Raw genomic sequence first — 19,968 nt, 5'->3', positions numbered from 1 at the left:
ACATGTATGAAGTACTGTTCTAAACCACCCAATATGGGTGCTAGGAACTGACTCAGGTCCTCTGCAAAGCACTAAGTTCTCTTAACCACTGAGCCCCCTCTCCAGCCCCACCTAAGTACTTAATGAACCACGCAAGTCACCTGGCAAAAAACAGCACGTGAAAACAAGCCTGTGTGGAGGCCAGAGGTCACGCCTGAGTGTAGACCTTAGGACTACTGTCCTCGACCTGTGAGGCAGGGCTGGCCAGCAAGTCCCAGGGAGTCTTCTGGTCCCTCCACTTCCCCAGAACATGGCAAACCTGGCATTTGCTAGCCGGTTTTTGAGACCAGCCCCAAATCCTCATGCTTGCAAGGACATTGTCACTTGAGCTACATTCCTAGGCCTTGTCTTTTTTTTTTAAATGTCATGTCCAATTTTGATATGAAAGTTTCTATATTCTTCTATCTTGTCATGATTAGGTGTTATCTTTTAAAGATTATTTTATTTATATGAATACATTGTAGCTGTCTTCAGACACACCAGAAGAGGGCATCAGATCCTATAACAAATGGCTGTGAGCCACCATGTGGTTGCTGGGACTTGAACTCAGGACCTTTGGAAGAGCAGTCAGTGCTCTTAACCACTCCAGTCCCCACGTTCTTGTCTTTTTTTCTTGAACTCACTATATTCCAGGATCTCACTATGTAGTTGTGGCTGGTCTAGAAGATACTAAGTAGAGCAGGCTGACCTAAAACTGAGACCCACCTGCCTTGCCTTGTTGCTTCTTTAGGTAGTAACAGGTTTCAACCCAAGTGTGAGCTTCAGAGTGCGAGTACACAAGACTCAGGGCCCTCCATGGGACAGAGGGAGATATGCCCAGAGGGACAAACTGTCGCAGGCACCTACAGAAGTCTAGATAGGGAAAGCACAGGAACACAACAGTCACAAATTACCTGTGCCTTCAAGACGAGAGAGCTTTCCTTTGGGCTTTCCAGATGCATTGGAGTTTTTTTGTGATGTGTTACTGTGCCTGAAAAAAATCCAAACTGAATAGAAACTAGAAGTCCTGTAAGGCCAGCCCTGTCCCAGCCCCAACCTGCCTGTATACGATATGCCGTCTGGGACAGGAGTATGTGGATCTCAGCTAACAATCCAGTCAGACAATCCAAACATCCTGGTTTTGTTGTGAAATGGGAACTTAGGCACTGCCAGGCCGGTCTGGCTCATGCTCCTTCAATCTCAACCTTCCCAGTGTGGGTGGGGATTACAGGCATGAACCACCACACGTGGCCACATTTGTAGAGAACATGACTGTTTTAATAGGGAGACATATAACATTATTTAATGAAGGTTAAATGGGGTATTGTGGTTAACTACATTATAAAAATTAAATCTCCTATTCAAGTTACACACACACACACACACACACACACACACACACACACACACACACACACGGGCGGGGGGGGGGGGGGTGAGGAAGAGATGCATTTCTCGAAGTGCCCATGAGCTATGTGGCGAGTGTGTTCAGTGTGTGCACAGTACAAGCACATGTGTATATTCAATACCAGTACCATCTCTACTTTATAGCTGCTGGATTTTAAAAAATAAATATTTGTAAGCTGCCTAAATGCTTGGTTTTATAAAATTTCCAAACAGTTGTATGGAGTGGAAAGAAAAAGCACTAAGTTTGTTTTGTTTTTGTTTTTAAAGAAGACGCCTCTGAAGTCATATTTGACAGACAGACTCCAGTCACTAAGTTCAATGGCTCTTCTCCATGCACAAAGTGAGCCAGTACACCTACCCCGGCAGCTGTCGTAAGGGTTCCACAGAACAGGAGGGTCCCACAGAACACGGCTCAGGACTCAGGTTTAATAAACCAGTTAGTTTCCCTCCCCATTTTCTTACAAAGTAACTGCCTCAGTGTGTTCCCACACAATTCTAAAATCTAGAAAGACTCCCAGCACTTCCGAGATAATCACAGTCTAGGTTTTGTGTAAAGGAAAAAGGGACAGAACCAAGCAGACATCAACACAATGCGCTGAACCAACAACTGCTTAGCTATCTGCATCTGCTAACACTCTGCAGAGGCAAGACCAATCCTCACAAGCACACTGCTAACAAGAAATGTGAGCGTCAGGTTGCTCCTCTCTCTACTGAGTAAGGATTTACTTAAGAAATACAGACCAAGTTTACTGACTAGTTATCTGGCTGGAGATGCTACATAAGACCATGTAAGTACCTCAACGCATGTATCGAGAAATGGTCTTAAGTTAAGCTAGCAAACGTTTTTGGAACTCAAAGAAAAATCAAGGAGCTAGTCTAGCAAAGTCTTGATGAGGGCATAGATACTGTTCTGAGTTAATTATTTAACGGTTATTTCACGCCATACTGAAGGAATTCAAGACCATGCTGAGCAAGGTTGTCAGACCCCAACTAAAAACAAACAGAAGCCATGAGTCAAATGAGTCACCACCAGGAAGTGTTGCACTGCAGGAAGGCGCTGCTTCAGCTGCACGTTCAGCATGTAACCACACCTCCACCTTCAGTCACAGCATGACCACCAGTGTTCTATTGCTCACCTCTCTAAGGATGCTAGGCTGATGATAGGCAGACAGCAGCCCTTTACTGCCATCAAGTTCTATTTCCTGACGTCACCACTACTTCTCGTTTCTACCCTATTCTTCCCCCTTAGCCTTTTATACTGTTTCACTTCTCCTTTCCAAACTCCCGAGGCAAAGTTTTAGTGGACAGTTATCAGTCCCAACCATCCCTTACTCCACACAGCACATGGTCCAAATGATGCAGCTATACAACTGGTGAGCCCGTGCTTTATGACACATTCTTCTCAAAGGTCTAGGTGACAGTTTGATATACATGATCCTTAAATTCACTTATCAGGTTCTAAAACCAACTTGGTCAAAAGATAAATTCTGAAAACAAGGTTCATGATGTAAATGACTATATTGAAACAAAGAAAAGCTTCATCCAAGTATTTACATTTTTAAAAAAAGACATTTAAGAGTAGACTACTTATTAAGTGTGCTTGAACAAACCATGTGTGGAATTGAATTCCATTCATTATGGAGTTAGTTTCTGCTAAATACTTACTGATGCTATAGTAGACGCCTGGCACCTGAAAACTCAAGTTGTCAACTGGTCTCAGTCTATACTAAAAAGGAATACATTCTACACTCCTGAGGCTCTGATCTGGACCTCAGAAACCAAAGAGCTGGTATGTAAGGCAAAGACTCAGGGATGACAAAGCGGTAGCTGTTAAGTGTAGTTTCTGCAACTCCCCATATTTTGTCAGGTATTTAGTTAAACACTATGGGCCATTTACAGGTTTTAATTACTTACACCTTACTGTAGTATGTTACAGTAGCTTACCAAATTTAGATATTCAGAGGTTTTGGAAAATGTTTTCTGAGAATGAGAAGGGTCCCCTGTATTACATCAAGTCAAAACCCATACAGTTCCGCAGGCCTCAAAATAAACAGATTATACAGCTCAATTAAAAATCACACACATTATATTACATACAAAGTTTACAGTCCAGAAATGCAAATACAGGCAATTTGACATTTCAGCCTCTTTTGCAAAGTGATTAAACATTACAGAAGACACAGAAGACCTTCAGTCATTATTGGCTTTGGCATACATGCTAAACAGCTTACAAGTTTTGTTTCTGTTTTATTTTGTTGCTTTCCTTTAGGTGTATGTGGAAGGGATTGGCCCACAAGAGAACAAGAATGGAAAAGGTCAGGACTAGAAGAGCGACTGAATTCCACTTCCTTATAACGCACCAAGGGGGAGTATGGCTTCAAAGACAGAGGCAAGGAAGCGTCTTACCCAATCACATTCAACGTTAACTTCTAGTAAGTGTGACAACAATGCCAAACTTAATTCACTAGGTCAGGCAGGAGTAACTAAAGTCATTTTATCAGAACCAACTTAATTTTGATCTTGAAATCTTAAGTGCTTGGAGTTTGGGAATTTTTCATATTAATAAAGGCAAAAGAGTAGGTCAGCATTCAAAACCCCCAAAAGATAGGGTCAATGGATAAACCTTGTAACTACTTTAAAACTTTCCAATTAAAATTCCTGGAGATGAGGATTAATTAGAATGTGTTCCTGCCCCTAAAACGTGATCCCCTTGGACTATAGACCATGGCAACTTTTACTTAAAATTCTTTCTACTAAGAACAAAATGTCTGCTTAAAGCCAACAAACAAGCAAAGAAAAGGTCACCCCAGAGGCTCCCAGGCCACACAGAACAACGGACGACACAACAGCCCAGTTTGCACAGCCGTACTCTTTGTTATGAAAACAGACAAAACAAAAACCAGGCATAGAGTTAGGATTTATATACTAGTGTCAGGAGAATCATCAGGCTTCACGATTTTGTTGCTAGTAATTCCGAAATTCTTTGACTCCATTGGTAAGTTCCTGAAGGGTGCACACAGCAAACAGCAGCCAACTACCCACCATGCCTCAGATGCTCACAGCAGCCACCGGGCTGTGCAGCTAGAATACAAGCTGTGACAGACAGCAAGCAAAAGGCCGGCTGTGCCATCAGTTTGGATTTGATCAATTTTGAGAAATAAACAAATTATTTCCTCAAAACAATTTACCTAAAACCACACTGGGGAAAAAAATATTAATTGAACTTGGGGTCAAAACTGGACTATCACAAGGGAAGCGTCAAGAGCGTTTTGCTGAGTATTCTAAAGGCGTGTTCCAGGTAGTTTAACAATGATTCTGGTAAGACAACTGCTCAGACATCCACACCCACACAGTTTAATGGTTTTTAAAAAAAACCCAAATTTGTTACTTTAGAAAACAAATGCAGTGCATTTCAGCAATCTTATGGCCACAGACGCCGACTGCTCAGTCCACACGTAAGCAGAAGTTGCCGGCTATGGTGACATGGCTTCTCTGCACTAACTCCCAGGAGGCCGAGAACACGAGGGCAGGGGAAGCACAGACTGGACTGGTGCACAAACAACATTTACTCATCAGATCCCACCGATCGCTTCTGCGCCCGCTTCCTGGGCAGCCTTCTCGGAGACGCTTTATCTGAAAGAAAAGGAGCGAGCCAAAGCTGAGTAACGCAACAGAGTTTTGCCTCTCAGGCAGCTTTAAACTACACACACACACACACACACACACACACACACACACACACACCTCACCCCATAACAAATACCTCTTTTGGTTTTAAAAGAACTTTAAAAAATATCCTTCTAGGGTAATACAAATTAAAACAAAGTTTTCATACCTAACACAGGAAATGATCAGACAATGGTTGCTGTATTGCTGCAGACACCATACACATCCAATAACATGCCTGAAGTGCAGAAGTAAGGATTCTGAACTACTTTACAAGACACAGGCATAGGGCTCTGCATCCCAGCCCTTGGGAGATGGAAGCAGGAGGATCAGTAGTTTAAACCTAGCAAGGTCTCTGCTTCAAAAACAAGCACAACACTTAAAAGACATGACACACCTGGAACATTCTTATGTTCAGCACAAACACAAAATTTAGTGTTTGTGGGTGCATTAAGTTTTGGCAACTGTACAAATTTAACTGGAAGAAGCAAGCAAAGCCCATTAGCGCCCCAATGCTAAGACCACTTCAGTACACAGCCTTTCTTTAGACGTTAACAGGGATACACGTGGTGCTGAGTTTCTACTGTCTTATAATAGAAATCATCTATGTTTCTTTTAGAAACAGGGCAGAGACAGGCGTGGTGGTTAGCGCTTGTACTCTTAGCCCTGGGGAAGCAGAGCCTGAGGGCAGCCTGGGCTGTGTCTAGCAAAACTGTCTCAGAAGAAAGGAACAATTGAAGGTCTGGCACACCCCCTTCTTTCCGTTCTAGGTACACTCTACACACCAGGCACAACAGCTCACTGTCAAGCTACTATTTTTTTCAAAAATAAAAATAATACAAAAAACATATACAACCTGGTTGTCATATGCTAACTGCTAAGGCAGTAGAATCATCTGAACCTATGTACAAGGCCAGGCTGGGCACCATATCAGGTCCCATCATCCCCTGTCACCACCAAATGATTTCTGCATATTAAAAAAGTAAAAACTAGGAAAAGGTGTGACAGATATTTATAAGCATTTTATGAGATGCAAATGAATATGACTAACATTCCTTTCCCTAAAAAATTACTCGGTCAGTATATATTTTATAGCAAATGTTTATCAAAAATTTAAAGACTAAGGATGCTCTTATGTCTGCAAACATGTCTCTAGTTGAACAATTTCCAAAAAAAATTTTTTCAATAAATAACAAGCCATTATAAGCTCTGAAGATTCGGGAAGCACTTCCCAATCAATCATCAAGCCATCACTGGGAGCAGTGGGGTGATGTGACTACTAAACCCAGTAATCCAACCGCCTGTAGCACGGTAACCATGCAGGGTCTCCTTCTGAAGACTTGTGATGCCTGTTTCAGTCCCACTCAAAAGAGCCACCTCAGCTAACCTGCACCACGACGGCCTGCTGAGGTCAGGCAGCAGGCAGCAGAGAGCAGTCTGTGAGACTCTACACATTTGTTTTGGGGGAAAATAGTTTAAATACATTAACACCAGAAAAAAAGCAGGGTGTTTAAACAAAAAGTAATCACACATGTATATCATGACTTCTTCAGCTATCAAAGACAAACATTTACTATTACCGCCTATTAAGGAAAACAAAACAAACTCAAACAAAATTCAAGCAAAACAAAACCTAAGGAAAAAACTTAACTCCAAATTACTTAAAGTCAAAATACTTTGTTTTTCCAGAGTAAACATTAAATTCTAGGTGGAGAAAAAGAATCATGAATAAAAAAAAAAAACCTCCTTATATCCTACACCAGAAAACAGACATACAGAGCACCCACCACCCATTTACAACATGCTAAGCAAAGCCAAGCCGTCTCACCACAGGAAAACTGCAGCATGGTATCAGACACTCAGATCCACCTTCCTCCCCTGCCGCAGACAACAGCAGGAGGTCATGGAAGCTCACTTCTGCTCACTTTTGTTTGGCTTTGGAGAGAATATTTGGAGACCCCAGGAGGGCCCCCAAAATGTGATCCTTCTGCCTCAGACTTTTTAGTCCTGAAATTAGGGCATTTACCACCACACCTGACCTGAACTGTTAAATTACGGACACACACAAGTGTGTGGTCCTGTGTGCACATGAAGGGGTGTGTGTTTATATTTAGGAAGAGGCCAGAAGACAACTCTGGGTGTTGTCCTCAGGAGCTGTCCATCCTGTTTTTAGAGACTCTGCCTCCCTGCTCATCAGCAGGCCGGGCTGACCAGCAAACCCCAGCAGGCTGCTCGTTCCTGCCCCCCAAGTCCTGAGGTCACAAATGCGCCCCACTGCCCTTGGCTTATTCTGCTGGGGTTCTGGGATCACAGCAGTCATCTCCATGACTGCGCGACACACGTCACCGCCCGCACTACCCTCCCAGTCCACTCCATGGCATTTACATGACACGGTTTCTTTGTATTTATGGTTTTGTACATTTAAAACATTATAAAGGGATAACTCTAATTCTTTTATTTAAGAAAAAAATCAGCAGAACTCTGAGTCCACAGGTTAAAAAAAAATACTTAAGGAAAGTAGACCCACTCCACCTTAAAATGTAAAACGCTTATCAGAAAATCTGATTTGTCGAAGCTCAAAATGCCTGCACATGCCCTACACTGTGTTGAGGGAGAATGTTCTGAACGCATATGAGCTATAGGGAAGAAAAGTGAGTCCTTGAACACTGTGATTACCACGGCAGACAGAACATTTAGAGAAATAAATATGTACAGAAAATAATTTTACTACATAAATAGAGGTTATTTATAGTAAATGGTGTTACTGATGCCAAGGACAGAATGTCACATTCTTGTGCAATTTAAGTCTTCTACAAAGGTGCTGACTTAGTGCCTGTGGAGGCCAGAAGAGGGGCGGCTCCCAGCTGTGAGCTGCCACGGGGGAGCTCGGGGACGGACCCCGCTCCTCTGGAGGAGCGGCCAGCGCTTAACCGCTGAGCAAGCTTTCCACACCCCCGGGTGCTTTAAAAAGCCACTCACCCAATGGGGATTTTTTTTCTATATTCATAAAAATTAGTATATTTAATAAACTGGTCATTAACAAAAAAGCATAAATTAAGTAATATTTTAGATTCATTCTTTCAAAAGTAGTTTGTAGCAGTTTCCCCAAAAAATACAGTTCTATTCATCACACTTGCTCTACTCATGCACTATGCAAGAGGCTCCACAGCTGCAGCAACGCCCACTGAAGAAGTTAATCACCTCACCTCTTCTACTCTGCACTGAAGCAATAGGAAGGAAAAAAGACAGGAAACAGATTAGAAAGAAGTCAGACATTTACAAACAAGCTGCATGTTTGAAAACATCTCCAAATTAAACCATAAAACACTATAAACAGAACATGTCATTAACCGTGTCACTAATCATATGCTAGAGTCTAACAAGCAATGGGAAAGATTGATGGTCAATAGGACCGACCAGACATTTTTGGCTGAATCGAAATTAATTTCCATTTAAAGAAAACTTTCTCAGCGAGTCTGTAAGGCCACTTACTGATCTGATTCAAAGTCTCCTGAGGGATCCAACTCATGTCAACATCGTTCTGACTTGAGGTGCCCATCTCTACTTTCTGTATGGGTCTCTTGCGCTACAAGAACAATAAAGACAGATTTTTTAAAAGACATGTCACAGCATTGTTTATTCTAAAAAAGTTTTTTGTTTTGAAGCAGTGTTTCTCTTTGTAGCTTGGGTGTTCTGGAACTCTGTAGACCGTGTTGGCTTCGAACTCAGAAACACACCTGTTTCTGCCTCCCAAGTACTGCGATTAACGTTGTAGTCTACCACTGTCTGTCTGTGTATTCTAATTTTAAAAACATTGATGAACATATGTAATTTGAGTATCTTAGCAGACAAGTTTCATTCTTTTCTTGTTTTAAAACACCCAATACACGTTTTATCTATTAGGAGGATGAAAGCTTGTAACTGTCAGTCCGTCCTGGGTTAGGAAGATGGCTTTTCGTCGAGCCACCTAGCCATCAGGCCCGCTGCCCTACATTTAATCACAGGGTCCCAGATGGTACAAGAAAAGAAAGCCAAAGTACACACATGTGAATGCACACGTACATGTGCCCTAAGAGGAAAATGTTTCCAAAGAATAAATCTTCTTGATCATGTTCATTTTCAGCCTATAAAGATCCTTATCCTCGCTACAGAACTTAATTTGTTGTTATATCACTGATTTTCTTTCTAAAGAATAAATTTACAGTTGATGAAATTAAGGATAATTACTGAAATGCTGTAAGCAGGCAATCTTGCATTGTTTGCGGAAACACAATTAAAGAATAGGTACACACACAAAACACATAAAATCCCATATAGGCTAACAACACTGAATTCATCTAAAAGTGTGAAAATTTCAAGGCATAGTGTGTTCACGCAATCCCAGTACACTGCAGGGAGATGCATTTTAGATCATTTTAGAGAGGGCAAACAGTGCACTAACTGGAAGTGTACACACATCTCAACAAATTCAAGTCACATATCCAAAGTCTTGTCTGGGGACTGTTTTAAAAAGGACCAACAATGTCCCAAGTCCACAGACCTCCAGTAAAGTGAGCCGCCTAGAGACCCCCGTGCGGTCAGTACCGTAGCTCTGAGTGTGGCTTTCAGGGCTGCTCATTCACAATTACCTTTCTAGACTCGAGGAGCTGATGGAGGCCAACAACAACTAGAAGCCCAAGCCCAGCAAGGAACATATACATGAAAATTCTGGCACAGAAAAGAGAAAATACAGCTGATGTTAATTCATAAATACCACATCTAACTAAAAACAAAATCCTACTACATGCTATAATAGCTTTTTAACAACATGTGAGAAAAAAAAAGAAACCATTTTAAATAATTCCAGGTAACTAGCTTTACAAATTTCCTTTTATTTAGTTAAGAACACTTCGTCAATAAAAAATTCTACCATCTAAAATATGTTTTACTTCAAATTCAGTTTAAGGCCATTTCAGTAGTTTTTCCTCACATTTATATCATTTTTCATAATTGGATTTATAAATCCCTTCAAGTGAGTCATATTTAAGTTCACAGAATTCTTCACTCAGAACAAAACATTTTTAGGCAAAAAAATTTTATGTAATTATCTCAGAGGCACGAAGTTAGATAAGCTAAGGTTCAACTTAAAGAATGGAGCAGAAAAGAATTTGGGAACAGAAGACAACTACTGTCTTTGTGGAAGGGCCGCTTCAGGCCCTACTCTGCGCTGACTTGTAGTGACAGGTCCGGACTCTGCACCTCATCAGTGCGGGGGCCATTACACTCTGACCATTTAAAGGTGCCCCACAGTCTGAGCATAGCACCCCCCAGAGCAAGCCAGGAACCAGACCCACAGTGCAGCCTTACTCACGTTTCTCCATCTAACCCGTCCTCTCTTTCAATAACTGTGACCGTCTGGTTGAAGACAGCATCTTGGAATACATTGCCCTATTGAAGAAACAGATGTTAAAATTCACATGTGAGATGCACTGAAAGAATAAAAATTATAAGTGTCCTCAGAACTGTTAACCTAATAGATTTGACCTCTCCACCATTAGTTGTAAGAGAGAAGGCCACAACTGTACTATTCAATGCCAGGCCCAATTCTCCTACAAAATAAAAATGCCTAGCAGCTTTCCAAAGCCACCCTCCACCCTCTGCAGGGAGCAGGGGGACAGCAGTGAGGGCAGAGCGTTGGCAGAGAGCAGCAGAGCCCACAGAGCTTCCACCTGTAATGGGCAAACGGACAGTGCAGCCCCAGGAACGGGTCACCTACAGAGCAGAGGCGGACAAAGTCAGGCCCGTGCTCTAAACTCAAAGTGGACTGGAAACCAACTCCACTTTAAGGAATGAACCAGTGACTTCCAGGACCAAAGTGGTTTTTTTTTTCTATTATCATCTTAAAATAATTTTGACGGGCTACAGCTCTTGCAGAGGTCCTGAGTTCAATTCCCAGTAACCACACAGTACAGCCATCTGTAATGGGATCCAATGTCTTCCCTCATCTGCTGTATCTGAAGACAGTGACAGTGTACTCATATAAATAAGTAAACCTTAAAAAAAATTATTTTTTGACAATTTAATCAAACTTTAGTTTTCCAATATAGGGAATCACTGGGACACACACAGCTGTTCTTCCACAAAGGAAGCACTACGAAATCAAAACCAAAGTCAGTTCAACTCTACTTAAAAACTATGAAATGATAAGACACAATGAAATGAACTGACCCTAACTATTTAAATGTCTCGTTGAAGACAGAATGAAAAGCTTGTCCTCTGCACTAACTTACAGGAAAGTGTACCACAATGCAGGGCCAGGCTGAATATACAAGGTCACGGCATTAACATGCTGAGGGAGGTGTGAGCCCACTTCTGGAAGGGAGCTCTTGGGAAAGGGAAGGGTAAACACACTCTCATCTAGAGCTGCCACTTGGGGTCTACTACCTGCAGTAGTACATTCCTCTCAGGCATATGTGAAATTAACACATACACCTGCTAAAACTGTATTTTAGAATGGGTTGTATTTTACATATGAGTATACAAGACCAAAGCAGTAGCAAAGTTTTTAGAAGCATTTAAATGGGCAGAAAGTCTACAACACACTGGGACAGAACAAAGGTGTGACCGTTCAAGAGCATGCAAGTAAGAACAGGTGCCACTGTACACGTCCTTGCCCTTGTCAAGATCCAGCTCAAGTGACTTTCCCACACCACAGCAGCACAGCGACCAGCACGCAGCTCAGGCATGCCCTTACCACCATGCTAGTGCTTATTTTGGGCCATGTCTCTCACCATCTCATAAACGTAGATAAGAGACAGGCAATTCCTTTTGTATTCCTGGTGCCTATTACAGTTTGAATCACAAAATAAGCACTTAAAAACAGACGGGATTCAAGCCCAGATATTTTCTATATAATGGTCACTGTCCACCGCAATCTCTAGCAAAAACAAAATACAAGTCAGAAGATCTTACGTTTAAATCTTTGTAGTTCAGATTGATGACCAGACCAAAGGGCCGTCCCCCCATAGGCTCTGCAGGAATGAAGGAATATTCGAAAGTCGCCTGTCTCTGGGGTGGCACTATAGTGTTCAGAGGAAGAGCTGTGAAATTCTGGATGTAAAACTGGTAGTCCTGAGGATAACGGAACGAGGCATCTAGCGATTCAACAATAAAATCTTCTGTCCCCTTGTTTGTAAAGCCAACCAGGAACTTCACGATGTTGTTTGCAGGAAAATCTAAAACACAGAATAGGAGAGGTGGACTTAGGATCAAAGTGAGATGCAGGCATGGGCGTGGCTTCAGAACTCTTCTCAGCAGAGCACTCTAGAAGACTGCACCAGCCCTGGAGAACCCAGAGTTGCAGTCTAAACGCAGTTTTTTCTGTCTGTTCTCTGGGGTTCCAATTTAGGACATAAACTGGGGATTATAATTTTTGCCAAATAACATCTAGATTAAAAGGCTAAGAAAATCATGGTAGTAAGATTATCACCCAAGAGGTTTATATAACTCAGTATATTACTACAAAAATAAAGTGTGGAGAACAGAATGGGGCTTTTACAACCTAGGTATGTGAAGAGCTACAGAGCACATCCCCAGCAATCCAACCACTTTCTGTGGGCATAAAGTTGGAATACATAGAAAACAGAATACTTAAGACCAGGAAAACTAATGCTTTCTGATGTTGTCCTCTATAACATTACAGACAGTCTAATGGGCTGATTCACCTAGTATAACACAGGCTATAGAACAGACATATGTGGGCTTGAATCCATTCTCTGTAATCTATTTTATGCTCTGGGTAACCCTAGGACAAGTTTCTTAACCTCTCTAAACCCAAAATCAACAATTAACTATATGCTCAGGGTTTGCTGGGATTAATAAATACTGCAAAGTATTAAGAATAATGCTATCCACAAAGCCCTTGATAAATAAATGTACTCAAGAATTTGAGGAGCCCTATCTGGAAGATTGGAAATGCTCCAAAGTCAAACCTTTGTAGGCCAACAAGATGCTACAAGTGAAAAATACAAGTCTCATGTGACAAGATTGTACATGATATAAACTCTCCTCCAAGCAGCTCATTATTCTAAAACCCCAAAACAGAACAAACAAAACAAGCAAACGCACAAATAAAAAAACACTTTTGGTCCCATGCATTTGGAGCAAGAACTATGCAAACTTAAATTTCTTATTTCTTTTTCAAATGAATGCTATGCTATAACCAAGGCCTACATTTAGTATTTTCCTGACATTTAAACATTGAAATATACACCCAAATTCCAGACAGGCCTGATGATGCATGTCTATAAGCCCAGCACTAGGGGGCTGAGGCAGGAGGATCTTGAATTCAACCACAACAAAATAAATTCCTTTAGTGTGTGTGAGTGTGGATGCATACAGGCAGAGCAGAGGCCCATCCTGGGAGTCAGTCCTCTCCTTCACTCGCTGAGGAAGGGCTCTCGTTTCAGCAGTGCTAATCCACCCCAGGCTGGCTGCACTGAGTTCTCCATGAACCACCCTAACTGGCTTTTTCATGTGATCCATGGCTCTTTAACAAGGTTCCAGGGATTAAGCTCAAGTCCTCAGAACAAAACAAAATGATATTACTAACACAGTTTAGAAGACGTTTCATGAATGGTGGCTTTGGGGCTGGTAAGATGGCTAAGTGGGTAAAAGGGCTGGCATGCAAGCCCGCCAACCCGAGCTGGGCCCCGGAACCCACAGGGGAAGGACAGGCCTCTTGCAAGCTGTCCACATGCTCCCAATGGCCCACGTGCACCCACAGACACACACCATGTAAGAGTGATGTGTAATAAGTATGTTAAAAGTATGTCTGAAAAGAATGTTTCTTTTCTAGTAAACCAAATAGTATTTATTTTTCCCTTTAAAAGTTAGCATTACTATACACATCAGTAGTCACACGTGTAAGACTGGAATTTAAACGAACAATTTTGCATTACCTTCTCCTTTTACAAATAGAATAGTTGTGTCCGCACTCGGTGAAGCTTCTGGTTCACTAGACACATCTTCTTCTTCTTCTTTATCTTCTGCCTAAGAGAAACATCATTAAAAACAGACTGCTGTGAAAGGGCTGCAAAGTCACAGAGTCCCTAGACTGGGGTAAATACTGCTTTGCTGGCTCTAGTTTATCAGTTCTTTCTTCTCCTTCTGTGAGGTGGAGAACATGAACACCGTCCCCTACTATCACAATTTATACAGCATAGTTTCTACACTGGGGAATTTAGGAGTCAGAACATCCTGAGTGCAATGCACAAGCCCTCCCTTGGGAAAGCCGCTTCCTGGATCACCGCATCTCTCCACTTCATCCTCCTGGATCACCAGATCTCTCCACCTCCTGGATCACCAGATCTCTCCACCTCAACCTCCTGGATCACCAGATCTCTCCACCTCAACCTCCTAGATCACCAGATCTCTCTACCTCAACCTCCCAGATCAGCGCATCTCTCCACCTCAACCTCCTGGATCACCGCATCTCTCCACCTCAACCTCCTGGATCTCCAGATCTCTCAATCTCCTAGATCACCAGATCTCTCCACCTCAACCTCCTGGATCACGGCATCTCTCCACCTCAACCTCCTGGATCTCCAGATCTCTCAACCTCCTAGATCACCAGATCTCTCCACCTCAACCTCCTGGATCACCGCATCTCTCAACCTCCACCTCCTGGATCACCAGATCTCTCCACCTCAACCTCCTGGATCACTGCATCTCTCCACCTCAACCTCCTGGATCACCAGATCTCTCAACCTCCTGGATCACCGCATCTCTCCACCTCAACCTCCTGGATCACCAGATCTCTCCACCTCCACCTCCTGGATCACCACATCTCTCCACCTCAACTTCCTGGATCACCAGATCTCTCCACCTCAACCTCCTGGATCACCGCATCTCTCTACCTCCACCTCCAGCTTTGGAAAAGTGTCATCAAGGGTGCGTGAGTGTATGTATGAATGTCACAACAACTCAGGATTCTGCCATTATCTCCCAATTCCTCCATGTCTTCACGAAACTTGGGGAGGAGTTACCACCAAAGTTCTAGCTCACCGTTCCAGAGGTAACTTCAGGAGGGCTGTGGCTCTAAGAGTTAGTCTTTCTTCAACAGACTACACATAACTGAGGATACTTCTGCTTCCTGTTTCAGCTCATCTTGACAATTTATTTTTGTGACAAGAAAAATTCTGACCACCTTCTTAAAAAAAGCCTAATTCTTCTCTTTTGGATCTCCTTTCTCCACAGGAAGTACATTCCAGTACTAGAAAGCTCAAGTAACTCAGAAAAATGATACAATCCATCACTATAATGTAAGGTCAAATTCTGAAGACCTAAACATCATCTTTAATCCTTAATTAAATTCCAATATACTCTAAATTATCTTACCCAAAGCACTACTTTGGTCAAACATTTACAACTTTGAAACTGGAATGTATTGATCTAGTCAAGGCTGTTCATGTAATGAGACAGGTTGAAGATGCAGAGCCTCGGGGTGTAAGGCTTGGCACAGATCGCCAGAAAAGTACGCGTATGAAACACTATGTGCCTATATATCAAATCATTAACAACAACTCAACAGCAGAGCACAGCACCCACAAAGTGGTTGTCACATCCACAAAGTCCATAAAAATGAAAACAAACAAACAAAATCTATGGAGGACAGATGTGGGAAATAAAATTAGCAAGTTAGCAGGAAGCAGGTTGCAATGACCCTAATTTGAGCTCCCCCTCCAATCGTTCTGTGTGTAGGGTGTTTTGCCTTCATGTCTATCTATGGACCATATGCAAGCAGCATCCATGGAAGCCAGAACAGGGCACCAGATCCCCGGGAACTAGAATTACAGATGTTTGTGAGCAGCCACGTGTGTGCAGGGAAGAGAACCCAGGACCTCTGCAAGAGCAGTCAGCATCTTAACTGCTGAGCCATCTCTCCAACTCTGAGCCAGGTAATCTTACTGTCATCAGGAGAGCACAAACTTCAGAGCTAGCTTCTAAGCAATCTTCTCTAACCCTTACCTATATAAGGGCTATTTTATCTCCTGCTCTTCAACCCCTGCTCCCTAAATACACACACACATATTACCGCTCCCCCCACCCCATAACAACTTTAAGAAAGCAAAAAAGAAAATTTCATCTGTTCAATCTAGTACCCAGAACTGGACTTGGCTACATGGTACAGATGCCCCCAAAGGAGTCAATGGCAGGTCACAAGCACAAAAAGAAAAGACAGCCCTAGAAAGCTAAGTGCCGCAGGCTCCAAATGTAATAGCTCAGGGTCTGGGGCTGCCCTCACTCTACTGTTCCGTCTCCATTCCCATCTGATGATGTTGACTTGTTCAGTGTATCTTGTCTCCCCACTACTCCAGAAAACCCTTGTGCTCATGCTCAATGACTTGCCCTTAGGCCAACTTCAACCCAGGGGAGAGAGCGCAGAGGCCCAGGGCACAGACTGCTTTTGCAGAGAACACATGCCTACAAGGTCACACTGTAACCCCAGCTCCCTATGACCCAAGGCCCCTGGACTCTCCAGGCATTTTCTCTCACAGCCAAGTACCATACAAAACCCTACACATATAATTTAAGAGATAATTAGCAATCTTGCCAATAAGAAGGCTATATTCTTAGATGGAATCTCTGGTTCAGAATAAATCACATATATTCTAAATATAGTATAGAGCACTTACCAAATCTGTGGGTTCGTCTTCCTCTACTTCAGCTTCATCATCTTCATCTTCGATTACTGAATCTTCCACTGTTTCTTCATCTTCTGTAAGATCTTGAGCCACGGCTAATGACCCTGAAAATAAAATAAAAGGCGAGCAATTAACCTTTATCACTGTCTAAACATCAGGTCTAGACAAGAAAATGTTCCACCTATCATAATATAGTCTCCCTGGTCAGGTGAACGATGCCACTGCACACACACACACACACACACAAATATTTTTTACTAGTAGTTTTAACTACTGCATGATATTTTTAATGGGAATGTTTATAATATTAAAAGGCACAAAAAACCAGGGCAACCTAAATGGCTCAGTGGTTAAGGGCACTTGCTGCCAAGCCTGACCATGTGAATTTGATTCTTGGTATGTACCTTGCAAATTGTCTTTTAGCCTCTAGGTATATATTACAAGACAGACAAACTGACAGACAGGCACACACACATATACACACACTAAATATAATTTTTTTTAAAGTAAAATAAATAGTAGTAGTTTCTTGGTTAGCATCAAAGAAAAAAATCCAATTATTTTTGCATATGACTTCAAGCACATTTTCAGACAGATTTAAAATACCAAAAAAAAAAAAAATAGAGGCTAATCATAATGCTAAGTTATAAATCAGAGACTTGTAGACAAAACTTTCTCAACAAATCCCACTGCATCACTTTCAGGCAAAACTTCAAAAAGCCCTTTAAAGTTCAAGCAGTTCTTATTACCACTTCTCGGACAGTGATGATGTGGCAATTCGGTGGAGAGGGAAAATGTGGGAAGAACCACACGTGCAATGCCCAAGAAAAAACAATAGCTTTAAGACCATGCACTTTAAGTCATTTCCTTTCCTGAGTTAAAATAGTTCATTCTTAGTTTATAGGTCATTTTCAAAAGACAGTTTAAAAAGAAAAAAAGAAAGAAAACCCCAAGGGTCTAAGGTTGCAGCGTGCATGCCTTGCATGCCTGGCATGCTGGAAGCCCTAGGTTCATCCCCACCACTTCATCCACAGGGTGTGGTGACAGACACCTGAAACCCAGCACCCCAGAGGTACAGGCACAAGGATCATAAGTTCAAGGACGCACTAGCTAGGGCATGGACTTACAACGCAGCCAGGGCTACCTACATGAGACTCTGTCTTAACATCTGTCTTGTGTCCCCACCACACTCCCAGTCAATATCCCTAACAGTCATAATTCAAAGTCATGCTAGCCGCTAAGTAGAAGCCAAGCACTTCTGTGTGCTAAGCTAAAGAGCTCATGAACATGGATCGTTATTTCTCACGCCCTGGGCCACAGAAACTCAGAGAAAGAAAAGGAATTCTTTCTGGTGACCAAACTAGTTGTTTTTATAAACTAGCAAAATTAATGGACATGACGGGCAAGGAGGAAAAAGTTTCTACGTTTATACATTCTACCAAGTTTTTTACCAGGTTAATCGTTGGAAAGAATAAACTTATAAAGCTCGAAATAACTTTTTCCCAGCATATTTCCAACTGCTGGTTGGAAAAGGGAGGGGAGGGGAGAGAAATTAGAAAAGGAAGAAGAAAGCCTCCGGCCATACTCTTCGGTAGCGGCTGACAAGCAGCAGGAGAAGGGGCGGATTTGGACACCGAGCCTCGCGACCCACACGGACCGTGATGGGTGAGCGAGGGGACCGGGGATCCACGACGCCGAGGAGGAGAATGGACTGTGGGCGAATGAATGGAGGCGCGCCGGCGTGGGGCTAGCGACACGTCAGCGCAGAGGCTGGGGACGGGCGGCCCGCGGCGAGCGCGGGCGGAGAAGCGAGGCCGGCCCTGGCATGGGTCCCGCGGACCGAGGGCTTCGGGCCCGCGCTCGCAGAGGGCGCCGAGCTGCGGTGGGGTCCTGGGGGGGCAGCATGGCCCTCCAGAACCGGGCCGGAGGGCGGCCGTGGTGCCCAGCCCAGCCCAGCGTCTCTCACCTCCGGGGCCGCCTCGGAGCAGCACAGCGGCGGGGAAGGCCAGCAGGAACAGCAGCAGCAAGCGGGGGAGGAGTCTCATGGTGCGGCCGGTCGGCGTCCAGTGCGCGTCCGCTAGGGCTCTTGGAGGCTCTGGCGGTAATGGCGTTACTCTTCATCCGGGCCGCGCCGGAGGGGCGGGACACGCACGCGCGCCATCCGTCGCCCCTCCCCGCCACCGTCGACGTGGCCACTAGGCGCCCGTGGGCGGGGCCTGCGGTCCGCGAGATCACGTGGCCGGCGGTCTGGGAGGAAGGGGGGCGCCTCGCCCCGCCCCCGCCCTCCGGGCTCCCGCGAGAGCGAGGCTGAGCACATCTTCCAGATGTTTAGCATCTTCAGCGGTTGCTTTGAGGGACCAAGGACCTTAAACTTCCTGCATGTGTGGCAACTGAAAGACAGGAAAGGATGTGGGTAAGGACAAAAAAAAAAAAAAAAAAAAAAACCATGAGTGATGCCTCACATTGTAACCCCAGAGTTTGAGAGATTGAGGCAGGAGGATTGCAGCAAGTTGGAGACCGGCCTGGGCTATGTAGTGAGTTCAGGGGTAAGTCTGGGCCTCAGAGTTAACACCATGTCACAAAAGAAAGCAGATAGAAAGGGAAATGCTACCCAGACTAGAAAAATCTACCCCTCTCTTCTGCAATAAACAGTCGGGAGTTCTAGAGTTTATTCTTTTAAATTTTACTTTGTCTCAGTGTGTGGTGTCTAATTGCCAGTGCACAGATGTAGAGGTCAGACAGAAGACAACTTCTGGGGGATTGATACTCTCCTTCCATATTTCGATGGGATCTGGGTTTGAACTCTGGTCATTAGGTTTGCACCACAACCCTCTCTTAGGCTCCACCATTCTGTGATTTTCTTAACAACCCAGACTTAGAAATCACCTAGCCTCTCTGCAGTTTCTACACCAAAGATCTCACTTAAGGTATATTTCTTGCAACTTCCGTTGGCCAGTGTGAAACACTCAGTATGGAGCTGCTGGGCTGAGAACTTCCAGACACAATCCTGTATCAGGGACTGTCTTAGTTACTGTACTGGTTAGTTTTGTGTGTCAACTTGACATAGGCTAGAATTATCACAGAAAAAGCTTCAAGTGAAGAAATGCCTCCATGAGATCCAGCTAGAAGGCATATTCTCAATTGGTGATCAAGGGGGGAGGTTTTCCATTGTGAGTCATGCCATTCCTGGGCT

The 19,968-nt window shown here is 43.5% G+C and overlaps 1 protein-coding gene across 1 annotated transcript; it reads right to left on the bottom strand.

The window, feature by feature from the left end:
• Window positions 1–3,312: 3,312 nt before the first annotated feature.
• On the bottom strand, window positions 3,313–18,917 carry Ssr1 (signal sequence receptor subunit 1). Its single transcript, XM_052156276.1, has 8 exons — window positions 18,742–18,917; window positions 16,767–16,879; window positions 14,031–14,121; window positions 12,043–12,305; window positions 10,442–10,518; window positions 9,720–9,798; window positions 8,584–8,677; window positions 3,313–5,058 (listed from the first exon to the last, which is right to left on the bottom strand). The coding sequence occupies exons 1-8, from the start codon at window positions 18,818–18,820 to the stop codon at window positions 4,991–4,993; spliced, it is 864 nt and encodes a 287-aa protein (XP_052012236.1). The 5' UTR covers window positions 18,821–18,917; the 3' UTR covers window positions 3,313–4,990.
• Between the last annotated feature and the right edge of the window lie 1,051 nt (window positions 18,918–19,968).

The sequence above is a fragment of the Apodemus sylvaticus genome, chromosome 14 (assembly GCF_947179515.1).
Source record: "Apodemus sylvaticus chromosome 14, mApoSyl1.1, whole genome shotgun sequence".
Lineage (NCBI taxonomy): Eukaryota > Metazoa > Chordata > Mammalia > Rodentia > Muridae > Apodemus > Apodemus sylvaticus.
The sequence above is the reverse complement of the archived record's forward strand: the minus strand, read 5'-3'. Positions and strand labels throughout refer to the sequence as shown.